Raw genomic sequence first — 23,656 nt, 5'->3', positions numbered from 1 at the left:
TCGCCAGTCCACTCCAATATGCGCAACAATCTGAAGCAAGCGTTAGTAAATCCAATTAAACAGTGTATACGAAAGGCAAGACACTTGCCCAATTTAGGTTTTTCTATATAAGAAAAGATGATTTAATATAAGAAAATAAAGGTGAATATGAAAATCTTAAGAAAAAATTAAAGGATCATGTCAAAGGATGCAGAAGAAACATCTTGTAAAATTGACACACACATTCACGGTCAAACTCTGCATCAAGGGGGACTCGCGGTGGAGGCGGGCGCCATTCTGGGTGAGGAAGGTGAAAAGCGCTCTTTTTAGAATGGCGGATGCGGGGAGTGGTCAGTTTCTCCCTGAGATGGGACAGTGCTCAGCCTCACACTGCTTCTGTTCCAAGACTCATTGCTGTCCCTTGCTGCGTCGAGTAAGAGAAGGAAGGAAAACCTGTAGCAGGACCATCGGATGGGAGGAACCAAAACTTGTTTCTTTGTCAGTGATTGATCGGTTAAACAGGGAAACTAAAAGAATCTGTAAGTTATTAGAAATATTAAAAAAACTTTAGCAAGATGGCTGGATATAAAATAAAGATACTAAAGTGAATTGTGGCCAGACACAGTGGCTCATGCCTGTAATCCCAGCACTCTGGGAGGCCAAGGTAAGAAAATCACTTGAGCCCAGGAGTTCAAGACCAGCCTGGGCAACCTAACAAGACCCTGCCTCTACAGAAATAAAAATAAAAACATTAGCTGGGTGTGGTGGTGTGTGCCTACAGTCCCAGCTACTTAGGAAGCTGAGGTAGGAGGATTGCTTGAACTCAGAAATTTGGGGCTGCAGTGAGCTATGCCACTGTGCTGCACCCTGTCTTGAAAGAAAAAAAAAGTGCATTGCATTTCTGTAGACTAGCAACAAACAAACACAAAAATGTAATTAAAAAGAGGACAATACAATTGGCCGGGGCCAGTGGCTCATGCCTTTATCCTCAGCACTTTGGGAGGCCAAGGAGAGAGGATCACTTGAAGGCAGGAGTTCAAGACCAGCCTGGGCAACAGAGTGAGACCCCATTTCTATAAAAAATTTTAAAAAATTAGCTGGACATGGTGGTGCACACTTGTAGCCCCACCTACTTGGGAGGCTGAGGTGGGAGGATCACTTGAGCCCAGGAGGTGGAGGCTGCAGTGAGCTGTGATTGCTCCAATGCACTCTAGCCTGGGTGACAGAGTGAGACCCTGCCTCAAAACCAAAACAAAACAAAAAGAGGACAATGAATTTTAGAATAGAATCAAAAAACATCACATTCCTGAGGAAAATCTAATAAACTATATCTAAGACACCTACAGCAAAACTTTACAACGTTAAACTAACTTCAGGTGGATCAAATGTGAAACAAAACTTAAAACTCTTCGTAGAAAATATCAGTGACTATCGGCTCAACCTTGAAACGGGAAAGGTTTCTTGTGAAGGTTAGACCCTAACAGTAGAAGAAGCATTAAAACATTTGATTATATTAAAATCGAGCAACTACTTTTCAGCAGAGGACACCGTCAGCCAGCTTTTCTCTGAGTGTGGCTCAAGAGGTTAAACTCTTCCTGTAATGATGCCGAGACGGCATTTGCCTTGGTCATCTCATTCCCTCATGAGCGGACAGTGGAGTTAGGGTTAGGGCTGGGGTTGGGCTTGGGGTTGGGGCTGGGGCCACGTGATGTGATATCACAGCCGACTGAATGCAGAAGCTGCCATGAAAATCCAGGCGTTTTCCACAACCCAGACGTGAAAGATTTACAAATATGCAACCCAATGCCACTCTTCTCACTAATTTTGGAAAGAAAAATATTCTTCATAAAAATGTTATGTATGTTAACATGCAATGGGTATTGTGATTTTTAAGTGAATTAATAGATAACTTAAAATGTCTTGGTTTTAATTTATATCATCATAAACATGAAGAGACAGAACGCACATAAGCAAACGCTCTTAGGAGCAGACAATGCTTTTTAGGGTTATAAACCTTCACCGGAGAGGCATTCCTCACCCACATCCCCTGACGCAGGAAGGAGATGCCGCGTGGCGCTGTCCTGTGTGTGAGACCCCAGGCCCCTGCCATGCCTGTGTCCTGCAGGAGCCAGACCCCAGGCCAGACCCCAGACCCCAGGCCCCTGCCATGTCCACGTCCTGCGGGAGCCAGCGATCCTCACACCGTGTTCTCGGGCTTGCGGTTGGGGGAGTTCCAGGAACAGACGTACGTCCACCTGCCCCACGAGCCACACTTCCCCCTGGGCATGCACCCTAGAGAAACCTCGCCAAGATCTGTTCTTGGTGTACACACCAGGAAACACCTGCGCACCCCTCAGTCCCCCCACAAGCGGGGATTTAAATGTAGCGTTTCACCCGACAGGATAACACACAGCACGTGCCACATTATGGCCACACAGTGCTCTGCAGATGAAGTTTAACAAGAAATACATAAAAGTAAGTCCTGGAAGATCACAGATGGCCTCAAGTCTTTTCAGAAAGTTAAAAATGGCGCTGAGGAAACAATAGGACTTTGAGGAACATGCAATGCGGGATAAAAATGAAGGAATGAGAGTCCCATGGGGGAACCACGGAGTAGGGGGGCCGGGCACGGGCTGGGCTGAGGTCATGTCCAGGTCTGAGCTGGATTATGACGTGACTAGGAACGCAAGCACAAAACTAAAACTCCCTCATGTGCACCAGGGATCACAGCCACCAGGCCACGCGCCATGTCACAGCCACCAGGCCACGTGCCGTGTCACAGCCACCAAGCCATGTGCTGCGTTCACAGCCACAGGCCACAGCCACATCCCAGCCACCAGGCCACACGCCACGTCCCGGCCACCAGGCCACTGCTGCAGGGAGTTGGGTTCTGGACACTGGGGTGCACTAAAATGTAGGACCCTCGCAGCAGAGGCCTCCTGGGGCACCCTGCCCACCTCCCAGGGTGAAGGGCTCCAGCCTCACTTGTTTCAGAGTGAAAGTGAGCAGGGCGCGGGGAGCCATCCCAAAACTCTTCTTTCCTTGTTTTTGAGACAAGGTCTTGCTCTGTCAGCCAGGCTGGAGCGCAGTGGTGCCATCTCCGCTCACTGCAGCCTCGACCTCGACCTCTTGGGTTCAAGAGATCCTCCTGCCTCAGACTCCCGAGTAGCTGGGACCACAGGCGTGCACCACTGCATCCGGCTAATTTTTGTATTTTTAGTAGAGACGGGGTTCGCCATGTTGGCCAGGCTGGTCTCGAACTCCTGGGCTCAAGCGATCTGCCCGCCTCGGCCTCCCGGAGCGCTGGGATTACAGGAGTGAGCCACCATGCCCAGCCCCCAAACTCTTCTTTCAAGGTCAAATTTTAAGGTCATGACACAGCTGATGGGCTTTTATTGGGAAGATCTTTGAGCTCCTAGTTACTTGTTTGTTAAGGATTGCTTTACTTTCTCTGCCCATGGGCTTCGTGACAGTAGGAACCACCAATGGGCCACTCCCTGCCCGCGGACAGAGCCCAGCCTGATGGACTGATCGAGCCTGAAGGCCCCAGGGTGACTCCGCCCCTCTCCAGCCGGCCACACAGGTGCTGACCTTGAGGCGCTGGGCTGCCGTTGCCCGACTCCTCCCACGTAAAGGGTCCCCAAGGGGCTGCGCTGGAGTCTGCTCTGGGAGCAGCAGCCTCTATGACTCTGCCGGTGAGGCCCCCAGGGTGGCCCATGCCCACGCCCATACCCAGGAGCTGTGCCTGGAGGCCTTGTGTCTGGAGAGGCTGTGAGTGGCCCGGCTGCTAACTCCCTCAGGGGAGCTGTGATTCCCTGCTGATCATCACTGGTCATTTTGGTCACTTTTAACATGTTAAGTGTAGTAAATTCACATTCCAGAAAACCTGCTATAAAATGGTAATGATGACAAACGTAGCCAAAGCCTCTGCCCACAGTCCGAGCTGCCCACAGAGAACCCACAGTCCGAGCTGCCCACAGAACCCACAGTCCGAGCTGCCCACAGAGAATGCTGCAGGGGACGAAGCCGGGTGTGCCCCAGAGGCGGTCCCTATGGCCCAGTGAACCGGGCAGCAGCGGCTCCGCTCCCGGCCAGAGGCCATTTGCAGAGGTCGCCCCAAGGCAGGTGCATTTCTGAGTTAATGGCAGAGGCCACCATAGAGGTAAAAGGGGGGTGTGGCGCATTACCCCCACCTGCACTTACCTCAAAGGTGTTCCCGGTCACGTCGAACTCGGGGGGAACGAAGGCACCCTCAGGGTCGTCTTGGGGAGGAGAGAGAGAAGGAGAGAAGGCTTCTGGTCACACCTGCAAACCTGAACCCGCCAGCTGGGAAGGGCCTGGAGAGGGAGCTGCCCCAGGTTCCCTCCCCGCAGACCTGGCGTCCCCAGACCATTTTAGGCCATGAAAAAGGGAAATCAGCTCCTTAACAGTTATGACGGGAAATGGGTTCCAAAGTGGAAGAGGGAAGGGTTCTACCGCTTTCTCAAGAAGGAAGCTGAAGACATTCACCAGGGAAAATCAGCTCCCGGGCAGGGGCCACACAATGGGAGCAGCTGACCCACTGAGGCAGGGGTGTCCCACCCTCCCGGGCCTGCGTCCACTCACGGCAGGGCAGGCAGGACTGGCTCAGGGGAGACAGAAGAGGCGCACAGCCTGCCCTTAGGGGAAGTCCTGAGCGGAGGGGGCTCGGGGCGGGCCGAGTGTCCCTCTGGTGTCTGAGGGTAGGCGTGACTGCCCTGGCACAGCAGGCACCCCCACGGACCCTCGGCCACTCTCCAGCCTGAGTCCCTCCCGAGGAAAAGAAGGTCTCCACAGGAAACCCGGGTCCAGGCATGCTCCTAGCATCTGCTCCGGCAGAGCCAGTGCTCACATCCACCCTGAAAGGCACCTCCGCCCCGCGTGCCCGCCGCCACCGCCACTGCCGCCTCACCACTGAGCTGCTCCATGAAACACACGTTCCCGCTGGTGTTGAAGGCCAGGGTGTCGGGCGTGATGCACAGGCTCTGGAAGATGGCGGCGTGGGCCACGCTCCGCATGGACAGGCTGCACTCCAGGCACACGGCCCAGGCTTCCTGCTCGCTGAGGCCACGGTCCCGCAGGGAGAGGATGTCAGCCAGAGACACGTTCTCCTGCCAAGACAGGCCCTGGCCGTGAGCTCAGCAGGACCCCCAGCCAGGCCCCGGCACCCCCACCGAGACGATTCCCTGGGGAAACGGACGACTCGTGGCAGCGTTTCAACGCGTGGGTCAGGGAAAGGGCTTTAGACCACGTCTCATTTTGTTTCAAGAATCGTCCTGCTGTTCCCTGGACGTCAGAGCCACGGAACATTTGGTGGCACCGTCGGCGTGCTGCCCAGAGCAGGTGTCGGCTCCTGGAGCCTGGGCACGGGGCCTTCCTCCCGGAGGCTCGGCCAGAGCTGCTGGGTCACCTGCTCCGTGGGGCACCCCGGACCCCGCAGGCTCACGGCTGGACTGGCCTGTGGAGGCTGCCAACAGATGAGCGAGGCGACGGAGTGGACATCCCCAGCTGTGGACTCGTGCAGAGCTAACGGGGCGTGATCCTGACACACTCACACGACTTACAACCACACGCGCTGCCAACATTTGTTCCAGGCAATTCACACGGAGGACACAGTCACGGCGGTTCCCTCCACGTGGCTCGGCCGCCCCCATGTGGGCTCACCTCCAAATCCGAGTGGGCTCCTGGACTGCGTGAGGGCTCAGCTGTGATCACGATGGTTGCCACCAACACCCACACCCCCCCCATGCACATGCACAAACATACCCACCTAGCACACGTGCTCACCCTCACACAGACACACGCATCCCCATACATGCATCCCACATCGACACATGCCAACACAGGGCACGCTTACAGAGTAACACTCGGACGCTGGTGCAAGGCGTGTGCACACTCACAGTTCCATCCGCTTCACATACACACACTCATGCAATGAGAACACACATCCTCATACACACACACCCCTCACACTCACACACATACTACATGCCACCGCACACATGCCTAACACTGACCACATGCACGCACACTCAGACACGCACACCCCCATTCCCACACTTGGTGCACACACCCTCACAGGAACACACAAGGCTGCACAATCCACACTCGCACGCACCCGAGTATGGAGCTGAAGGCCCTCTTGGGTGTGCTGCTCCCCGGCCGGGGCACCCCATGTGCAGGTAGGAGGGGGTGGCCGGGGGCTGCAGCCTGGACACTGTGGGTGGGGCAGGTGAGGAGGAGGCAGAGGCCCCTTCTCCCCCATCGCTGGCCCCCCCTCCCCCAGTGCACAGGGCAGCTCTGGCCACTGGGCGGTACTGGAGTGCACAGGGCGGTACTGGAGCCACTGGGCTGACGTCCTGAGAGGCACCTCCTGCCTCCGGTCCCCCTACCCTGCCCCAGCGGCTGGCATTGCAAGAGGCCCCCCAGGCACAGGAAAGGGATGAAGGGCTCAAACCAAAGCAGGAGGCCAACAAACGACGGGATCAGGGCATGGGCGCCCGGTGGGGCCTGGCCATGGGGCTGGGTCTGCGTCTGTTCATGGGGTCCTGGCACATCCCGTCCATCTCCTTCTTGCGGTCCAGGGAGGGGCTTGATGACATCATTTCCCAGGCCCTTCCAGCTCTTTCTATGGCGGGAATCTCCCTGCCCCATTCCTGTGGTCCGTGATTGATCAAAGGTGTTTGATTTGGGCTCAAGCCTGCCGCCCTCTTAGCACTGCCCAGGACTCCTCAGGACTCCAGAGAGCCCGAAGCTCCCAGCGACGCCTGTGAGGCTGGTTAAAGAGGCACCTGGGCACTGTGTACACACAAACACATGCACACACCCATGCACCTGCACACACAGGCGCACACATATGTACACACTCCTGTGCACTGGCACACGCATGCACACAGCGCAACATGCCCACGCACACGTGCCTGCGAACACGGGCACAGACGTGCACTAAGCGGTAAATAGGTCTGAGGACCCCGTAGGTTGTGCTGCTTAGGAGGAAGGGATTCAGCATGAGGCGCGTCTGAGCCGGTCCCCGTCCCCCTGTGGGGTGCTGGGGTGCCTCTGGCTGTCACTCACAGGTCAGGCGCCTGCCGCCAGCTCTCACAATGGTATCGAGACACGTGGACCTGGGAAGGGAGCCCAGGTCAGCCGTGCCAGCAGGGCCACCACTCGCACACAGCACGCCCTCCTGCTCAGACCCGGAGGGGAGACGCCTGGTGAGGGGCAGCCCCCTCCTCCCCTCAGGGAAGCCGGACACCAGGAGCCCCAGCACCCATGAGAGGTGGGCGTGTCTGAATTCCGTCGGAGATTCTCTGGATGACTTTAGCGGTGAATTCCATGGGGTCTGTGGCTGAAGCCTCCCCTCAGGGACAGGATGGTCTCAGCCTCTCTGGGGCTGTCCAGAGGGTGGGCTTCCGCTCACACAGGGTCCTGAGCCCGGCCACCCAGGGGGTCTTGTCATGTGCTGAGGGCTCCCAGGCCTGAACTCTGGGCCCCAGGTCACCTGCCCTCTGGGACCTGCAGCCTCCACCCTGCTCTGGCACAGGTGAGAGGAATTAGCTCCCCCTTGCCCGAATCCACACTGGCTGGGTGAGCGGGGCGGGGGTCAGACAGGCCTAAGAGGCCAGGACAGGACGCGACGACTGGGAGAGACACAGGCAGCACTCAGCAGCCTGGGGATCCCATGTCCGTGGGCTCCCCCTGCCGCATCCCAGCAGACACTCCCATGACCACCCTCGAGGTCGGGAGCTATGTGGGCGTCCTGCAGTCACCTCCAGAAGGGGCCCTTGGAGACCCCGGGGCTCTCAGCCTTGCTACCAGGTAGGTTCAAGTCCACAGCTGGGCTAGGAAGCTTCGTGCTCAAGTAAAATACGCCCAGCCGGGCTGCGGGGCTGCCGAGGTGGCCTCGACAGGAGTTTAATGGGCTGTGGCAGACACTTGGGAAGGAGGTGACGTGCTGTGAATAGCAACGCCGGCCTCAGCTGGCCGACGCCTGTCTGTCTGCCCAGCGCCGCCTCCTGCGCACCTGTCTGCCCAGCACCCACGAGGGCCCCACGGCAGGCTGGCGCCTCGTGACTTTCCACACTTCAGCCTCTCCTGCCCCTGCCAATACAGTCTGACCTTGTGGCTGGCCAGCTTTCAGTGACTCCGTCTGCCGGCACAGACCCAGCCTCTTGGGCAGGCCCAGAGGGTTCTTCATGACCTAGCCCAGCCCACCGACCACCCACCCTGCCCCTTACCATCCCTAGCAGGGCGTGCCTGGGTGAGCCATGGGGTAGGTCTGAGAGCAGGGACCACCTAAGACCTGTTCCTTGCAGGACAGGAAAGACTGGTCCCCACTTTGCAATTGTGTGGCCACAAACTCCACCCCCATCCCAGGTGGGAGGAGGGATTCGGGAAGGCAGGTGGACACGAACCCCACCCCCAACCCAGGTGGGAGGAGGGATTTGGGAAGGCAGGTGGCCACGAACTCCACCCCCACCCCAGGTGGGAGGAGGGATTCGGGAAGGCAGGTGGACATGAACTCCACCCCCAACCCAAGTGGGAGGAGGGATTTGGGAAGGCAGGTGGACATGAACCCCCGGGACTGGGCTGCTCTCCAGGGCAGCAGCACATCAGCCAGTCCCTGGGTCTCAGAGGGCAGGGCATGCTTCCCACCGAGGACCCTTATCTCATGGCAGGTCCCCATTAGAGGCCCTGTGCATTCAGAAAGCTCCCACGCCCCCCGCCACACTGCCAGGCAGACTTCGAGCCAGGGTTACACAGGGACGCCTAGATCATGTGGCACATTTGAAATACACTGTCTTATGACCAGCTGATTTTTTTCAGCCATGGGATTCTAACAGGACTAATACAAAACTCCAATCACTGCTGGGAGCACTGGCTGCCAATCCCCAGGCCTCCTGACAGCTCTCTCCACACTGCCAGGCCCCCACCACAAAACCACCTCTGCTCCCGAGGTGCCTTCTGCTCTGAGCTCATCCTGGCATAGATGTCATATGGACCCTGCAGCGGGGACATCCTCTTCTTGACTGGGAGCCCCCAGCTGTGTGCCCCTCCAGGGAGCAACTGCATCCTGTCCAGCCTCAGATTCTGAGCCCAGCCTGACACCGGCACACAGGAGGTTCTGGGAGGCACTTGCTGAACTCTGGGAGGGATGATAGTGCTGCCTGCCTCTCAGGGACCCGGGACACGTCCTGCTCTGGCACCCAAACCGGTGCACCCTCTTCGTCTCATCTGAATTCCCATGGGGCAGCCAGCATTGCCCATCCATCGACTCCGGCCGCCTGGCCTGTGTGCCTCTTCTGCAGCCGCTGTTCTGCCTGGATTGCACTGTTCTGCCTCAGATCCCATACTCCCATCCACAGTGACTGAAATCTCATGGGAATCCTGGGCAGGACAACTCCTCCAGGAAGCCCTCCTTGCATCGCCCCCACAGAACATCTCCCTGTCTATCGTGTACTGGTGGTTCTTTGCCTGTACTGACCCAGTGGTGCCGCCTGCAGGTGGCCAGGGATCCAACCTGGTCACTTCCTCCAGGACCTGCTGGCCCACTTGCTGATGCTCTGGTAGGTTCCAGCTGAGAGTGTTCTCACACACGCACGGCCACGTGTCCCTGGGGCCCACACCATAGTGAAGTTGCTGGGACACAGGGCACTGGTGCCTTCTACTTCACCAGCGAATGCTGGGCTGTTTTCCAAAGAGGCTGCTCCATTTGTCCTCCCACTGGCGCGAGGGAGAGCTGCTGCGCCGTCCTTGCCAGCACACGCCACTGTCCGCTCTTCAGTTCTTGCCAGCCTGGCGGTCTTGGGAAGGCATTCGTGGGGGTGTATTTTGCATTTTCCTGATTGCAATGAGCAAACATCTTTTCACATGTTCAGCAGCCATTTGGATTTTCTTTGGGACCATGTCAAGGGAGGGACATTCCAGGGGCTCTGGTGGGTGTCCATAGGGGTCTATTTCTTGACCCCATCTTGGAGCCAGCCATTATAATTAGCTGTAGAATGAGTGAGTTCCTACATCTTACGAAGCCTGCGTATGTCCTGGGCCTGGCGCCACCATGCTTTCCCGGCAGACGCCCTGCACCCTTGGCCTTCCGGCATTCTGGGATGATGATGCAGCCTCACCGTGCCCTCACCTCACCCAGGACGGTTTTCCGATGCAAGTCAGGTGCAGCCACTTGCCCCGATGGAGATTTCAGAACCTTCCAAGCCAAACACGTGCGGGAAGCAGAGTCTGAACGCCAGGGGAGTTCTGAGACACGGGGTGTGTTGGGCTCAGTACTGGGCACAGGGTTGGGCCAGGGACCACCCGATGCTTTCCAGGAGTGTCTGCGAAGGGCCCACCTGAACGTTCCCACTGCACGCTGCAAACTCGGTGGGATGACAGTTCACCTGGAGGCCTTGGTGGCCGTCACAGGATGGAGCCCCCCGCCCCAGCACCGTGCCGGCCAGGAGATGTCCGGCCGGCCGGAGGACACTGGTGTGTGTGTGGGGGTGGGGAGCGGGGGTGGGGAGTGTGCAGAAAGACAGCCTGTGGCTCCAAGTGGGCTCGCGCCTGGCGCGGCGTGTTGTGTGCGTGGCACCGGCTGCTGCCTCCGTGTGCGGCGCGGGGAGGCCCTCAAGGCTCAGGCCTCTGATGCACGAAGGAGCTGTGGGAAGAGCTGCGTCCTCAGGGCGGCCTCCCAGAGTGATGAGGAGGCGGCCTACTAACAGATACCCTGGGATGTGTCCTGGGGCGTTTCTGAAGGCTGCGGGCTGCCCCTCCCTCTCGGTCAGAGCTGCGGTGATCTTGGAAGCTTTATTGACTCCCCTGGCTGCTCCTCTCTGCAGCCTTCAACTGCACCGAATCCAGGCCATGGTGGGGGCGGGGGCAGCGCCAACCCCCGCACAGCCTCAGCCGTTTCTAGGTGGCTGGGCCGAGGGCCTCCTGGGGCTGAACCTTCCCAGAAGGACGGTGCTTCCACAGCAGAAACTCCCGGTCCCTTCAGAGCCCACTCCCCTGGGGCAGCAGGTGGGGACTGCGAGGTGGTCAGGCCCGGGGCTGCTGCAGCCGGGATTCCCTGCTCCAGGCTTGCTTGGCCGGCTTTAAAGAGAGGGCGCCACAACATCCCACTAATGGCTGCAGGTGACGACGCTGTCACCCGGAGACACAAGCGCCCAGCGTCTGGGCTCTTGCCTGTTGGAGGTTTGGCAGATCTCGGATCCCCGGAGAATGAGGGTCTCTTTGGGAGCTGCTGTATCCCCTGGGGGCCACCTCTCATGCTTCCGGGCCTGGCTTGTCCACTCCATCCCAGCCAAGCCAGAGCTGAGCTACAGGGTCAGACCCAGCCAAGGTGGGGTCTGGGCAGCCGGTGCTGTAGGGTGGGCGGTTCATGAGCAGAAGCGCCAGGGTATGCAGATGGCAGGCAGAGCCCCTCTGCACCTTGCGGGGTAGGGGGGTCTTGGGTGAAGGCCCGGAGAACCAGAGAGCAGGAAGCAGCTCTCAGTCTCGGGGAGGCAGTCATCCAGCGCTCCCCCCACCCCCCGCTCCTGAACCTCAGCTCCGGGGACCTCATCCCCCAGCTCCTGAGCGGCGCCTGATTGGACTCTGCTGCTCTGCACCCCGCTGGCCTCCTGGGGCCCGGCAGGGAGTAAGCAGACCCCCCTCCGTCCTCCTTGCTGCCCCCACACTGTCCCGCCAGGGTTTTCACCAGGAGCCACCGCGCACCAACTTCTGCAGGGGCTGCCCACCCGCCGCCGTCCCATGCGCATTCGGGGGTGCTGTCCCCTCCGGGTGAAAATCCTAACGCGGGGGCTGAGAACGGCGGTGGGAACCCCTCGGCCAAGGAGAGCGCCTGGGGAAGCGGGAGCTCACAGCCCCTCCCGGGTCTTCCCCCCGGGCGCTCTCCGCGGACCCCTCGGCGGCGGAAGGGGCCCCCCAGTGGGGCCGGGGGCTCACCTCGTCCTCGGGGAGGGTGGGCAGCGGCTCGAAGTCGTAGAAGTCCAGGTCTTTGCCGTCCTCCTCGTAGAGATCCGCCGCGGCCGGGTCCATGGCCTGCATCCTGCGGCCGCGCCGCGCACCGCCCCCGGGGCCTCCGGCTGGGCTGGGCTGGGCTCGGCTACGCGCGCCCTGGCTCCATGGAGACGCGCCCGGCCCTCGCCCGCCCCCGCCCGCCTGCCGCTGCCGCAGTGTCTCCAGGGGACGCGGTCAGGGATACGGGGCGGGCCCGGGGGGCCCGGGGGGCGCGGGGAGCGCGGGGGCTGCGCGGCGCTGTCCGGACCCGGCGCCTAGGGGACGTCGCTCCTTCCTGGGGGAGGCACCGGGGGCGGAGCCAGGCGTGTGGCCTCCGCGGGGAGCCACGGGGTCTGCGCCCCACCTGGGCCCCAAGGGTCGAGGGGCGGAGCCGGCGCCCAGGAAAGCTCGGACGGGCCGACCCCCCTCGCCGGCTCCCGCCGCCCCCGTCCCACCCCAACTGCCGCCGGGCGGGGCTGCCGCAGTCCCGGGGTGGCCTCTGCTGCGGCGTTGGGCAGGGCCGGGCGGGGCCTGGGGTGGGGGCGGGGGCGGGGCCTGGGGTGGGGGGCGGGGCCCGGGAGGGGGCGGGGCGGTCGCTGGGCCGGGGTCTCTCCTGAGCGAGGGTCTTTCGGAGGCCCGGGGGTGTTGGGGGTGGGGCAATAACGCTGCCTCATCCCCACCTGGAGGCGTCGGAGAGACCCACTGGGCACCCGACCCTCCCCGGTCCTGGGGGACCCTGGGGGGTCCTGGGGCTCTTGACCTCTTCCTGCCCCAAAGCCCCCCCCGGGGCTTTCTTCAGCGCCAGGGTGACCCCGGCCCACGGTAGTGCCGCGGTCAGAAGAGCCAAGATAGCCCCAAGCTCGGCCAAGAGGCAGGGAGGGTGGAGGAGAATCTCACCTTCCCCAGCCGCCCCCAGAACTCCCACAGGAGAGAGGGCGGCTTCAGGGCCAGGCTGTCAGCTCTCCCTCCGTGTGGCTGGCCAGGCACACAGTAGGTACTTAATCCATGCTCCTGGCTTGAAGGAGCAGCAGGGCTTTTGACCACAGAGTGGGAGGGTGCAGTGTGCTCAGGGACGTGAATTCCCAGCACTCTGTCCCCTGGTCGGTCACCCGGGCTGTCACTCTGGCCTGGCAGGGAGTTCAGGGGCTCAGCTCCCCGGGAGCCAGGTGGGCACTGAAGCCCGAGGCTGGGAGTGGGGCAGGTGCTGGGCAGACTCCCTGCGTCCAGCCAGGCAGCCCCACCTTATTGAAAATGCCCACCCTGGGGCCCACCCTGGTCCACTGAGTCAGCAGTCAGGTGCAGCCTCCCCCATCCTTGGGTGTTTGGAAGCTTGGGCAGCAAGCCAAGGTGGAGTGGGCTGGAGCTGGAGAGGAGGAGTCTCACAGAGTGTGGCCTCAGCCAGCTGTCCCTGAGCTCTCTCTCTGTGGGCCCCACAGGGCCTGCAGCGCCCCAGTCCCTGTCTTGGAAGGAGGCGGAAGTGGCAGGCAGACTCTGTTCCAGGAGCCTGATCCCACTGCACCCTGGTGCTCAGACCTGGACATTGGAGCTGAGCCCCTGGGCTCCTGGGCCCTCTGCTGCAGGGCTGGGGCCGCCTCCTTTGTCAGGTCTGGATGTGCCCCTGATGCCTCTCAGCTGCCACCCAGACTTGTGCCTCCGGGGGAACGCCGGGCTGACATGACCCCAAAGGGAAGGCACCAGGGACCCCACAAGCACAGGACTTTGTCACCGAGTGCCCAGATCACCTCACGGGCTTGGGGTGAGGATATAGACACTGAATAGGGGGCAAAGGTAACCCCATAATTTGGGGGGCAGCCATAGGGCAAGCACTCCTGGAAAGACGTGCATGCGATTGGTAAAATGCAGAACTCACAGGCTCCTGGAGGCGGCCGTGTCAGCTTCGGCTGTTGCGGCCTAAAACCCCTCAGCAGGCATTTCCTACACCTGGGTCACTCAGCGCTGCTGCTGCTCAGGGCTGGGCACGTGGGCACGTGGGCGCGTGGGCACGTGGGCGCGTGGGCACGTGGGCGCGTGGGGAGGGGCCTCGGGCAGGGGCCGCAGGCTCTTTCTTTTACGCACCTGCTGCTTTCCTTTAAAGATTTGTGGGCTTTGGTCTCTGTTGTTCTGGGGAGTGGTGGGAACTTCCAGACGTTTTGCGAGTTGTCCCGGGCGCCCGCACACTCGCCTGCAGTGATAAAGCTTTGACCCAAGTGGAGGGTGCGGTGTTGGTCCCGTGTCCTGGCGCCTCAGTTATGTTGGACGAGGGCGCAGTTCCTCCAGGGTCTGGATTCATCGCACCACGTCTTCTAGAGCTGGTGAGCAGCTTCTGGGTGCCACGCGGAAACGGCCAAGAGCCCTCCGTGAGCCACAAGGAACGGCCTCCTCATCAAGCCCTCCTGCCTCTCGGTGCCAGCCCTGTGTGCCCAGCATGTGCTGGCACAGCTTCCTCCCGAGGATGCTTGTGGTGGTGTCGGAATTCTGAGGGGCTTCCCGGCTGCACGATCAGGTCCGTGGTCCAGGGCCATGACTTGGTGGCACTTTCGTCCTCTTCCAACTCTTCCATGGCCTCTACCCATCCTCTGCCCCACCCCACTGCCCTTTCCCACCAGACGTTCCCCTCTGCTGGAGGCAACAGCCTGAACTGTGGCTCCTGGCTGGAGCGAGGAACCTGGTTTCTCCCTCCCTGCCCAGGCCCTGCCCACCCTCCCTCCTCCATGAGGGGCCCAGGGTAGGACTCCCAGATGCTTCTCCTGAGACCTTGCTCCGAGGGGGTTACCGGGCCCTTGTCACACCCGGACGCTGTCAGGATCGGCCTTGTCCTTCTCACTTGGTCTCCCGCAGTTGGCGCTCAGCTGGACTGGGCTGCGTGCTGAGGCAGGTGGAGCAGGGGTCTTCAGGGCCTTGGCTCTCGTTTTCCTTAAAACAATTTTGAAAAGCTGCCAAACCACTCACACATGTTGACGTCAACATCTAGGTTTCTTAAAAAATCCAGACATGTAAATGATGGCAAATAATGTCATTTCTGGTGTGATGTAAATACTCACATTTTGAAATAAAATTGTTAGTCCCTCCTGTAAATGTATCTAGGAAGCTAAATGCCAAAATGGTTTTGATACCTACTGTCAGTCGTTTAAAGAATTCGCAAACACATTCTTCTCTGACAGTCCGAGATCTTCGTGCTGACATTTTTCCTCAGACGCATCACAGCCATCTGGTTTTTGCCCAGGTTGTATCTGACGATGAATTATTTTTATGCCCGAGTTTCTGTTGACTCCTCAACACGCTTTGCAACAAATACACACGTAAATTTTAATAAATCAGATATTTAGTAAAGAAAAAAAGGAAACGTGGAAGTAAATGGCGGTGCTCATGTTAGAGATTGGGAGCCGGCACGCGGGAACCGTGGACCACGACTGGCTTCTGTGGGGAGCTGCCCTGTGGCTCTGGCGGAAATACGGTCTCCTCACTTTGTCTCTGGGCGCTGGGCTGGCCCTGTCCTGCCAGGCTCACCCCACGGGGGAACCAATGCGGCTGGGAGCAGACGGAACCCCCGTCCCTCTGTGCGTGTGTGTATTTGTGTGTATATGTGTGTGTATGTGTGTATATGTGTGTGTGGGTATTTCTGTGTCTGTGTGTATGTGTACGTGTATTTGTGTGGATGTGTGTGTATTTGTGTGTCTGTGTGTATTTGTGTGTCTGTGTATGTGTATTTGTGTGTGTATGTGTATTTGTCTATGTGTGTGTATTTGTGTGTGTATTTGTGTGTCTGTGTATGTATATTTGTGTGTATGTGTTTTCGTGTATTTGTATTTGTGTGTGTATGTGTATTTGTGTGTATTTGTGTGTCTGTGTATGTGCATGTGTATTTGTGTGTCTGTGTGTATGTGTATGTGTATTTGTGTATGTGTGTATTTGTGTGTGTATTTGTGTATGTGTGTGTATTTCTGTGTCTATGTGTGTATGTGTATGTGTATTTGTGTGTGTATTTGTGTGTATGTGTATGTGTATTTGTGTATGTGTGTATTTGTGTATTTGTGTGTATTTGTGTATGTGTGTATTTGTGTATGTGTGTATTTGTGTGTCTATGTGTGTATTTGTGTGTGTATTTGTGTGTGTGTATTTGTGTGTATGTGTATGTGTATTTGTGTGTGTATTTGTGTATGTGTGTATTTGTGTATTTGTGTGTATTTGTGTATGTGTGTATTTGTGTGTGTATTTGTGTCTATGTGTGTATTTGTGTGTGTATTTGTGTGTGTGTATTTGTGTGTATGTGTATGTGTATTTGTGTGTGTATTTGTGTGTGTATTTGTGTATTTGTGTGTATTTGTGTATGTGTGTGTATTTGTGTGTGTGCGCGTGCATTTTTCCTCAGTGTCTCTGAGATTCAACCATGTTGTTATGGGTAGTAGTAATTTATTGATTATTGTTACTGAATTGTATTAAATCACATCAATACCCCACAGTGGAGGTTCTCTTTCCAACGACGTCAATGCCCCACAGTGGAGGTTCTCTTTCTGTGCTGGTGGGCACTCAGGTGGCTTCTACATTTGCGGCCTTAGGAATGAAGCTACGGGGGCATCTTTTCTTCAGGTGCCTGTGTTTCTGTTGGGCCTATCTTTAGAGTGGAGTTGCCGGGTCTTAGTTACGCATGTATGAAGTTCCTGTTTTCCCCGCACTGGCGATGGCCGGGCACGGGGGCGGGTGTTGGGGAGGAGCCCTTCACCCTCCGTTTTGCCAGCCTGGCTTCTGCTGGGTCGAGTGTGCCCGGGTGTGAGTCTGTTTCTAGACTCTATCCTTTCCCATCGGTCTGTCAGTTCTGCAACAGCCACAGAAGTCTCCACACAGAGCCCACCCTTGCCTCTTCCCCCACCTCCTTCTTCTTCAAGAAAGTCCTGGCTGCCCGCGGTCCTCTGCATTTTCGGACCCACCTGGAAGCAGCGTGCCATGTGCCCCGCAGTATGGCTGGGGTTGCGCTCACCCTGCACAGCTTCCTCACTCGTGAACGTGCATCTCCTTCCACACGTTCCGATTACCGTCCTGTTCTCCCAATGATATTTTGTAGTTTTCTGTGAAAAGGACTTATGCATCTTTTATTATGTTTAGCATGAATATCTGATATTTTGTGGTGCTACTGTAGATTCTATCTTTGCAAAGCACTTATTTTCTGTTTAGTGCTGGCCTGTAAAGTTGGTTTTTGTATAATGACCTTGTATCTTGCAACTTTGCTAAACCTGCTTATTAATTCTGATCTTCGCGTTGCTTTGGATTTTCTATGTAAGCAACCATATCATCTGAGAATAATGTCAGGCTGACTTCTTCATTACTAATCCTTCTCATGTTTCTTTCTTCCTCCTCCTCACTGTCCCTGCCAGGGCCTACTGAACAACAGGGAATAGCAGGTGTGGCGATCGTCCACTCTGCTGAGTTCCCAGTGGGAGAGAAGGCCAGCTTTCCATTTCACCATTAAGTGTAATTTTGCTTCACATTTTTGTAACTCCCTTTAGCAGATTAATTAAGTCTCCTTCTTTTCCTAATTTGCCAAGTGTTCTGTTAAATCACAAATAGGCGCTGAATTTTATCAAATGTGTTTTCTGCATCTACTAAGATGATTATGTGACTTTCTCTCATATTCTGATGATGTGTTAGATTACATGGATAAATGTTTGATGTTGAACTAATTTTGCACTCCTTCCATCTGATTGTGATATAGGGTCTTTACTCAGTATGCTGGATTTGGTTGACTAATATTTTGTGTAAGAACTTTTGCATTTATTTTCATCGGCCAATGATGTGTCTTTCTTATAATGTCCCTGTTAGCTGTAAGTATCAAGGTTATGCTTCTTCCTGAAATAATTGGGATGTGTTCTTCTTTTTCTATTCTCTGAAAGAGTTCGAGTTCTGGTAAAACTACTGTTATTTTTTTCCTTAAATGTCTGGTGGAATTCTCTGGTGAGGCCATCACTGGATCTAAAGGCATTTGTTTTTAAATACGAAGGTTTCAAATTATGAATTCAATTATTTAATACTTATACAACTATTAAGATGCTTTCAGCCCAGGCACAGTGGCTCACACCTATAATCTCAGCATTTTGGGAGGCTGAGGCAGGAGGATCATTTGAGACTAGGGGTTCAAGACCAGCCTGGCCAACATAGGGAGACCCCATCTCTAAAAATAAAGCTTTCACATTTCCTAGGAATTTCTGTCTTTTCCAAGTTATTGGCATCAACTTGCGTGTATTATCTATCTGCTCTTTACCTTTTAATGTCTGTAGGGTCTGAAGGAATAGCCCCCCAACTCCTGACATTTGTTACTTGTGCCTTCTTTCTTTTTTCTGGATTGGATTTGCCAGGACTATATTGATTTTATGAAGCCTTTTAAAGGATATATATTTTTTATTTTGTTAATTTCTGTTCTTATTTTTTCTTTCTTTCTTTTTTCTTTTTTTTTTTTTTTTTTTTTTTGCAGACTGAGTCTCGCTCTGTTGCCCAGGCTGGAGTGCAGTGACGCGATCTCGGCTCACTGCAACCTCTGTCTCCCAGGTTCAAGCGATTCTCCTGCCTCAGCCTCCCGAGTAGCTGGGACTACAGGTGCACGCCACCATGCCCGGTTAATTTTTTTGTATTTTTAGTAGAGACAGGGTTTTACTGTGTTGCCCAGGCTGGTTTTGAACTCCTGAGCTCAGGCTGTCTGCCTGCCTCGGCCTCCCAAAGTGCTAGGATTATAGATGTGAGCCACCGCGCCTGGCCACTGTTCTTATCTTTATGATTTCATTCCTCTAGTTTTGGCTAGTTATTATTTTTCTAAATTCTTGAGATGATTGTATAACTCACTGATTTTCACCCTTTTCTTATCTTTTCTTTCCTTTTTTTTTTTTTTTTTGAGACAGAGACTCACTCACTGTGTCACTTGGGCTAGAGTGCAGTGGCGTATCTTGGCTCACTGCAGCCTCTGCCTCCTGAGTTCAAGTGATCCTTCCACCTCAGCCTCCCGAGTAGCTAGGGTTACAGGCATGTGCCACCATGCCTGGCTAATTTTTGTATTTTTAGTAGAAACCAGGTTTCGCCATATTGCCCAGGCTGGTCTTGAACTCCTGACCTCAGGTGATCCGCTTGCCTCAGCCTCCCAAAGTGCTGAGATGACAGGCGTGAGCCACCTCGCCTGGCCTAAATCTACCATTTGTTAAGTGTTTTCTGTTTTCCCCTTGTTCTCTGCTCCCTTTTCTTTCTGACTTATTTTGTATTGGTTATTAATGTATTGTTTCATTTCTATTCTATATTAGTTGGAAGTTTGTAGACCTGCTGGAATCCATGGCTTGTGTTTTTAATCAGTTTGGGAATGTTTTCACCATTCTGTCATTAGATGCTGTTGCAGTGTTCCCTTCTGTTCTCTCTCTCTCTCGGACCCCGGCTCGTCCCGGCATTCGTGGACTCCAGGGATGCACGCGTGATAGATCCATCCAGCTTGTTCCGGCATTCGTGGACTCCAGGGACACACGTGTGCTAGATCCACCCAGCTCCTCCCCACATTTGTGGACTCCAGGGACACACGTGTGATAAATCTGCCCAGCTTGTCCCAGCATTAGTGGACTCCAGGCACACACATGTGATGGATCTGCGCACGCTACACTGTGTGTCTTTTGCCCTCTATTCTGTAGTTTATCTTTTAGCTTTATGTTCGATGTTTTCAGATGGTCCATCTTCCAGTTCACAAACTCTCTTTATGTCTAATCTACCATTAAACCCATACATTGGATTCTTTCCATTATTTCTTTTTCAGGCCTTTTATTTATTTTAAAATTTTGATGGTTTCTGATTCTCTGCCAAAATTCTCAACCTTAGTTTCTATGTCTGTCAACTCTCAAACATCAAAAGGATCAGAATCCAGTTTAAAAGGGTATATTCAAGCACGAAGCTGAAAATAGCCATCCGGATAACACAGACTCCAAAGAAATGGGGTCAGTGCTCTGAAACTGAAAAGTTAAGGTCTCTGTTATATATGCAGAAAACAGAGAAATTTAAAAGGGTTACAACATTTTTCATACAAGGCTGGCTTGTGAGTGATAGCAATTTGATTAGTTATACTCCGTTTGTTTTCTGTTTTCCATTTAAAAGAGCATATTTAGCATTCAGCCTTACACTATGTGGTAGTCATGAGGTCTATGTGTCAGTCAGGGAAGAAAGGGGAGTTAATCTCTAATGAAGATCAGCGGGGAAGAGGGAGGGTCTTCCTGACGCCTTAACTTTTCTACATTTTACAAAACAATGTCGGTCAAGGAAAGGCTGATCTGCATTCAGGGAGCAAAGGTTGCAGCTGCCTGTCCTCTGAGTCAGGTCCCGTCGTTGATTCCTTAAGGCTCAAAATCGTGCGAAGTTCCAGGGACTTTGGTTTTGAGTGACTGATTTCTGTGTGTTATTGAGCATGGTGGGCAAGCACAGGTCACCTTCACAAGCCTGTCTGAGAACTCCATGAGCCGCGGCCCCACGCGTCTCTCCTGTTGTCTGCTGTTTCTTACCTCCATGAGCTGCGGCCCCACACGTCTCCTGTTTCTTGCTGGCTTTTATGGGTGTGATCTTTTCTCTTTGAGTGCCTGATTACTTTAAATTGTGTGCTGGCTACTGTGTTTGCAAAAGTATTCTTGGAAACTGCTTGAGGCCTAGGGTTACTTTATCTTCCCCCAGAGAGAGTTTTAGTTTGCTCCTTTGGCACTATTTTTTTTTTTTTAGATGGAGTCTTGCTCTGTTGCCCAGGCTGGAGTGCAGTGGTGCAATCTCAGCTCACTGCAACCTCTGCCTCCCAGGTTCAAGTGATTCTCCTGCTTCAGCCTCCCGGGTAGCTGGGATTACAGGTGTGCGCCACCACACCCAGCTAATGCCCCTTGCCCCCAGGAATTTGTCCCTCTTTTCTTTATTTGTGGTATTTTATGAAACACACTTGGTTTTATTGGGGTGTGTGGGATGGGGATCCATGACCCCAGGAAGATTCTGAGTGACGGGAGTGTCTTTTGTTATTCATGAGGAGCCCTGTGATAACTCCAGGGTTATGGCAATGAGGTGGACAAGTGGGGCCCCTGGGGAGGCCGCAGGACGGGGGTCCTCAGAGAGACCAGCAATGATAGGATCCAGGTAGGAACTTTCTGCTTCACCCACTGCCCTCCGGGAGAGGGATCTGGAGACCACACTCCAGAAAACCCCAAGCAAAAAGATCCGATGAGCTTCGGGGTTTGAGCCTGGGAGCTTCCAGGAGGGAGGCACGGCCGGAGAGGAGGCTCTGGGCCCTGAGGGCGCCTCGGCCGCCACCCTTCACTGGGCTGCATTGAACGTGGGAGGTGTTAGGTTTGGGTTAACATGTGAAGGTTTATTACACAGGTAGACACGTGTCATGGGGGTTGGTGGTACAGATTATTTCATTACCCAGGTACGGAGCCCCAACGGTTGCCTTTTCTGCTCCTCTCCCTCCTCTCACCCTTCCCACTCAAGGAGACCCCAATATCTGTGGTTCCCTTCTTTGTGTTCATAAGTTCTCATCATTTCGCTCCCATTTGTAAGTAAGAACGTGCGGTATTTTGGTGTTTTGTTCCTGTGTTAGTTTGCTAAGAATAATAGCCTCCAGCTCCATCCATTTTCCCACAAAAGACACGATCTCCTTTTTCACGGCTGCATAGTATTCCATGGTACATATGTACCACATTTTCTTTATCCACTCTGCCATTGATGGGCATTTAGGTTGATTCCATGTCTTTGCTATTGTGAACAGCGCTGCGATGAACATTCACGTGCTTGTGTCTTCATGGTGGAATGATTTCTATTCCCCTGGATATATACCCAGTAATGGGATGGCTGGGTCAGATGATAGTTCTGCTTTTAGCTCTTTGAGGAATCTCCATGCTGCTTTCTGCAATGGTTGAACTAATTTACACTCCCACCAACAGTGTATAAGCGTTTCCTTTTCTCCCCAACTTCACCAGCATCTGTTATTTTTTGACGTTTTAATCATAGCCATTCTGACTAGTGTGAGATGGTATCTCACCGTGGTTTTTACTTGCGTTTCTCTAATGGTCAGTGGTATTGGGATTTTTTTCATACACTTGTTGGCTGCATGTATGTCTTCTTTTGAGAAGTTTCTGTTCATGTCCTTTGTCTACTTTGCAATGGTGTTGATTGTTTTTCTCTCGTAAATTTAAGTTCCTTGCAGATGCTGGACATTAGACCTTTGTCAGATGCATAGTTTGCAAATATTGTCTCCCATTCTGTAGGTTGTCTGCTCACTCTGTTGATAGTCTCTTTTGCTGTGCAGAAGCTCTTCAGTTTAATTAGGTCCCACCTGTCAAGTTTTGCTTTTGTTGCGATTACTTTTGGTGTCTTTGTCATGAAATCTTTGCCTGTTCCTATGTCCAGGATGGTATTACCTAGGTCGTCTTCCAGGGTTTTTATAGTTTTGGGTTTTACATTTAGGTCTTTAATCCATCTTGAGTTGAATGTTTGTGTATGGTATAAGGAAGGGTTCCAGGTTTGGTCTTCTGCAGATGGCTAGCGGGCTATCCCAGCACCATTTATGGATGTGGAGTCTTTTTTCCGTTGTTTGTTTTTGTCAGCTTTGTTGAAGATCAGATGGTTGCAGGTGTGTGGTCTCATTTCTGAGATCTCTATTCTGTTCCGTTGGTCTATGTGCCTGTTTTTGTGCCAGTACCACGCTGCTTTGGTTACTGTAGATCTGCAGTGTCATTTGAAGTTGGACAATGTGATGCTTCCAGCTTTGTTTTTTTTTTTTTTTGCTTATGATTGCCTTGCCTATTTGGGCTCTTTTTTGGTTCCATATGAATTTTCAAATAGTTTTTTTTCTAGTTCTGTGAAGAATGTCATTGGTAGTTTGATACGAATAGCATTGAATCTGTAAGTTGCTCTGGGCAGTACGGACGTTTTGACAATATTGATTCTTCCTATCCACGAGCATGGGATGTTTTTCCATTTGTTTGTATCTTCTCTGATTTCTTTGAGCAGTGTTTTATAATTCTCATCGTAGAGCTCTTTCACCTCCCTGGTTAGCTCTACTCCTAGATGTTTTATTCTCTTTGTGGCAATTGTGAATGGGATTGCCTTTCTGATTTGGCTCTTGATTTGGCTGTTGTTGATGTATAGAAATGCTAGTGATTTTTGTACATTTATTTTGTATACTGCAACTTTGCTGAAGTTGTTTATCAGCTGGAGGAGCTTTGGGGCCAACTATGAGGTTTTCTAGATATAGAATCATGTTGTCTGCAAATGGAGATAGTTTGACTTCTTCTTTTCCTATTTGGGTACCCTGTATTTCTTTCTCTTGCCTGATTGCTTTGGCTAGGACTTCCAATACTATGTTGAATAGAAGTGGTGAGAGAGGGCATCCTTATCTTGTGCTGGTTTTCAAGGGGAACGCTTCCAGCTTTTGCCCATTCAGCATGATGTTGGCAGTGGGTTTGTCACAGGACGGCTCTTAGAGGTATTGGATTTTATGGAAACCCTTTTCTGCATCTAGTGAGAAAATCATGTGGTTTTTGTCTTTCGTCCTGTTTATGTGACAAATCACACTTATTGATTTGTGTATGTTGAACCAACCTTGCATCCCAGGGATGAAGTTTTCTTTTTTTGTTGTGTCTCTGCCAGGTTTTGGTGTCGAGATGATGCTGGCCTCATAGAA

General features: G+C 54.0%; 1 protein-coding gene across 7 annotated transcripts in view; it reads right to left on the bottom strand.

Moving 5' to 3' along the window:
- Positions 1 to 12,457, bottom strand: part of KNDC1 (kinase non-catalytic C-lobe domain containing 1) — a 63,826-nt gene extending 51,369 nt beyond the window's left edge. For 3 of the 7 annotated variants that reach the window (XM_055353970.2, XM_055353971.2, XM_055353974.2), the window contains exons 1-3: positions 11,935 to 12,443; positions 4,910 to 5,108; positions 4,183 to 4,241 (exon numbers count right to left, since the gene is read on the bottom strand). In XM_055353970.2, the coding sequence (XP_055209945.2) occupies positions 4,183 to 4,241; positions 4,910 to 5,108; positions 11,935 to 12,036 (360 nt within the window). In that variant the 5' untranslated portion in view covers positions 12,037 to 12,443. Of the gene's footprint in view, positions 1 to 4,182; positions 4,242 to 4,909; positions 5,109 to 11,934 lie in introns of all 7 variants that reach the window. The other 4 variants (XM_055353976.2, XM_031007069.3, XM_055353977.2 and 1 more) reach the window with 3 other exon arrangements.
- Positions 12,458 to 23,656: the final 11,199 nt, after the last annotated feature.

The sequence above is a fragment of the Gorilla gorilla genome, chromosome 8, assembly GCF_029281585.2.
Source record: "Gorilla gorilla gorilla isolate KB3781 chromosome 8, NHGRI_mGorGor1-v2.1_pri, whole genome shotgun sequence".
Classification (NCBI taxonomy): Eukaryota; Metazoa; Chordata; class Mammalia; order Primates; family Hominidae; genus Gorilla; species Gorilla gorilla.
This window is presented reverse-complemented; position numbering and strand designations above follow the sequence as displayed.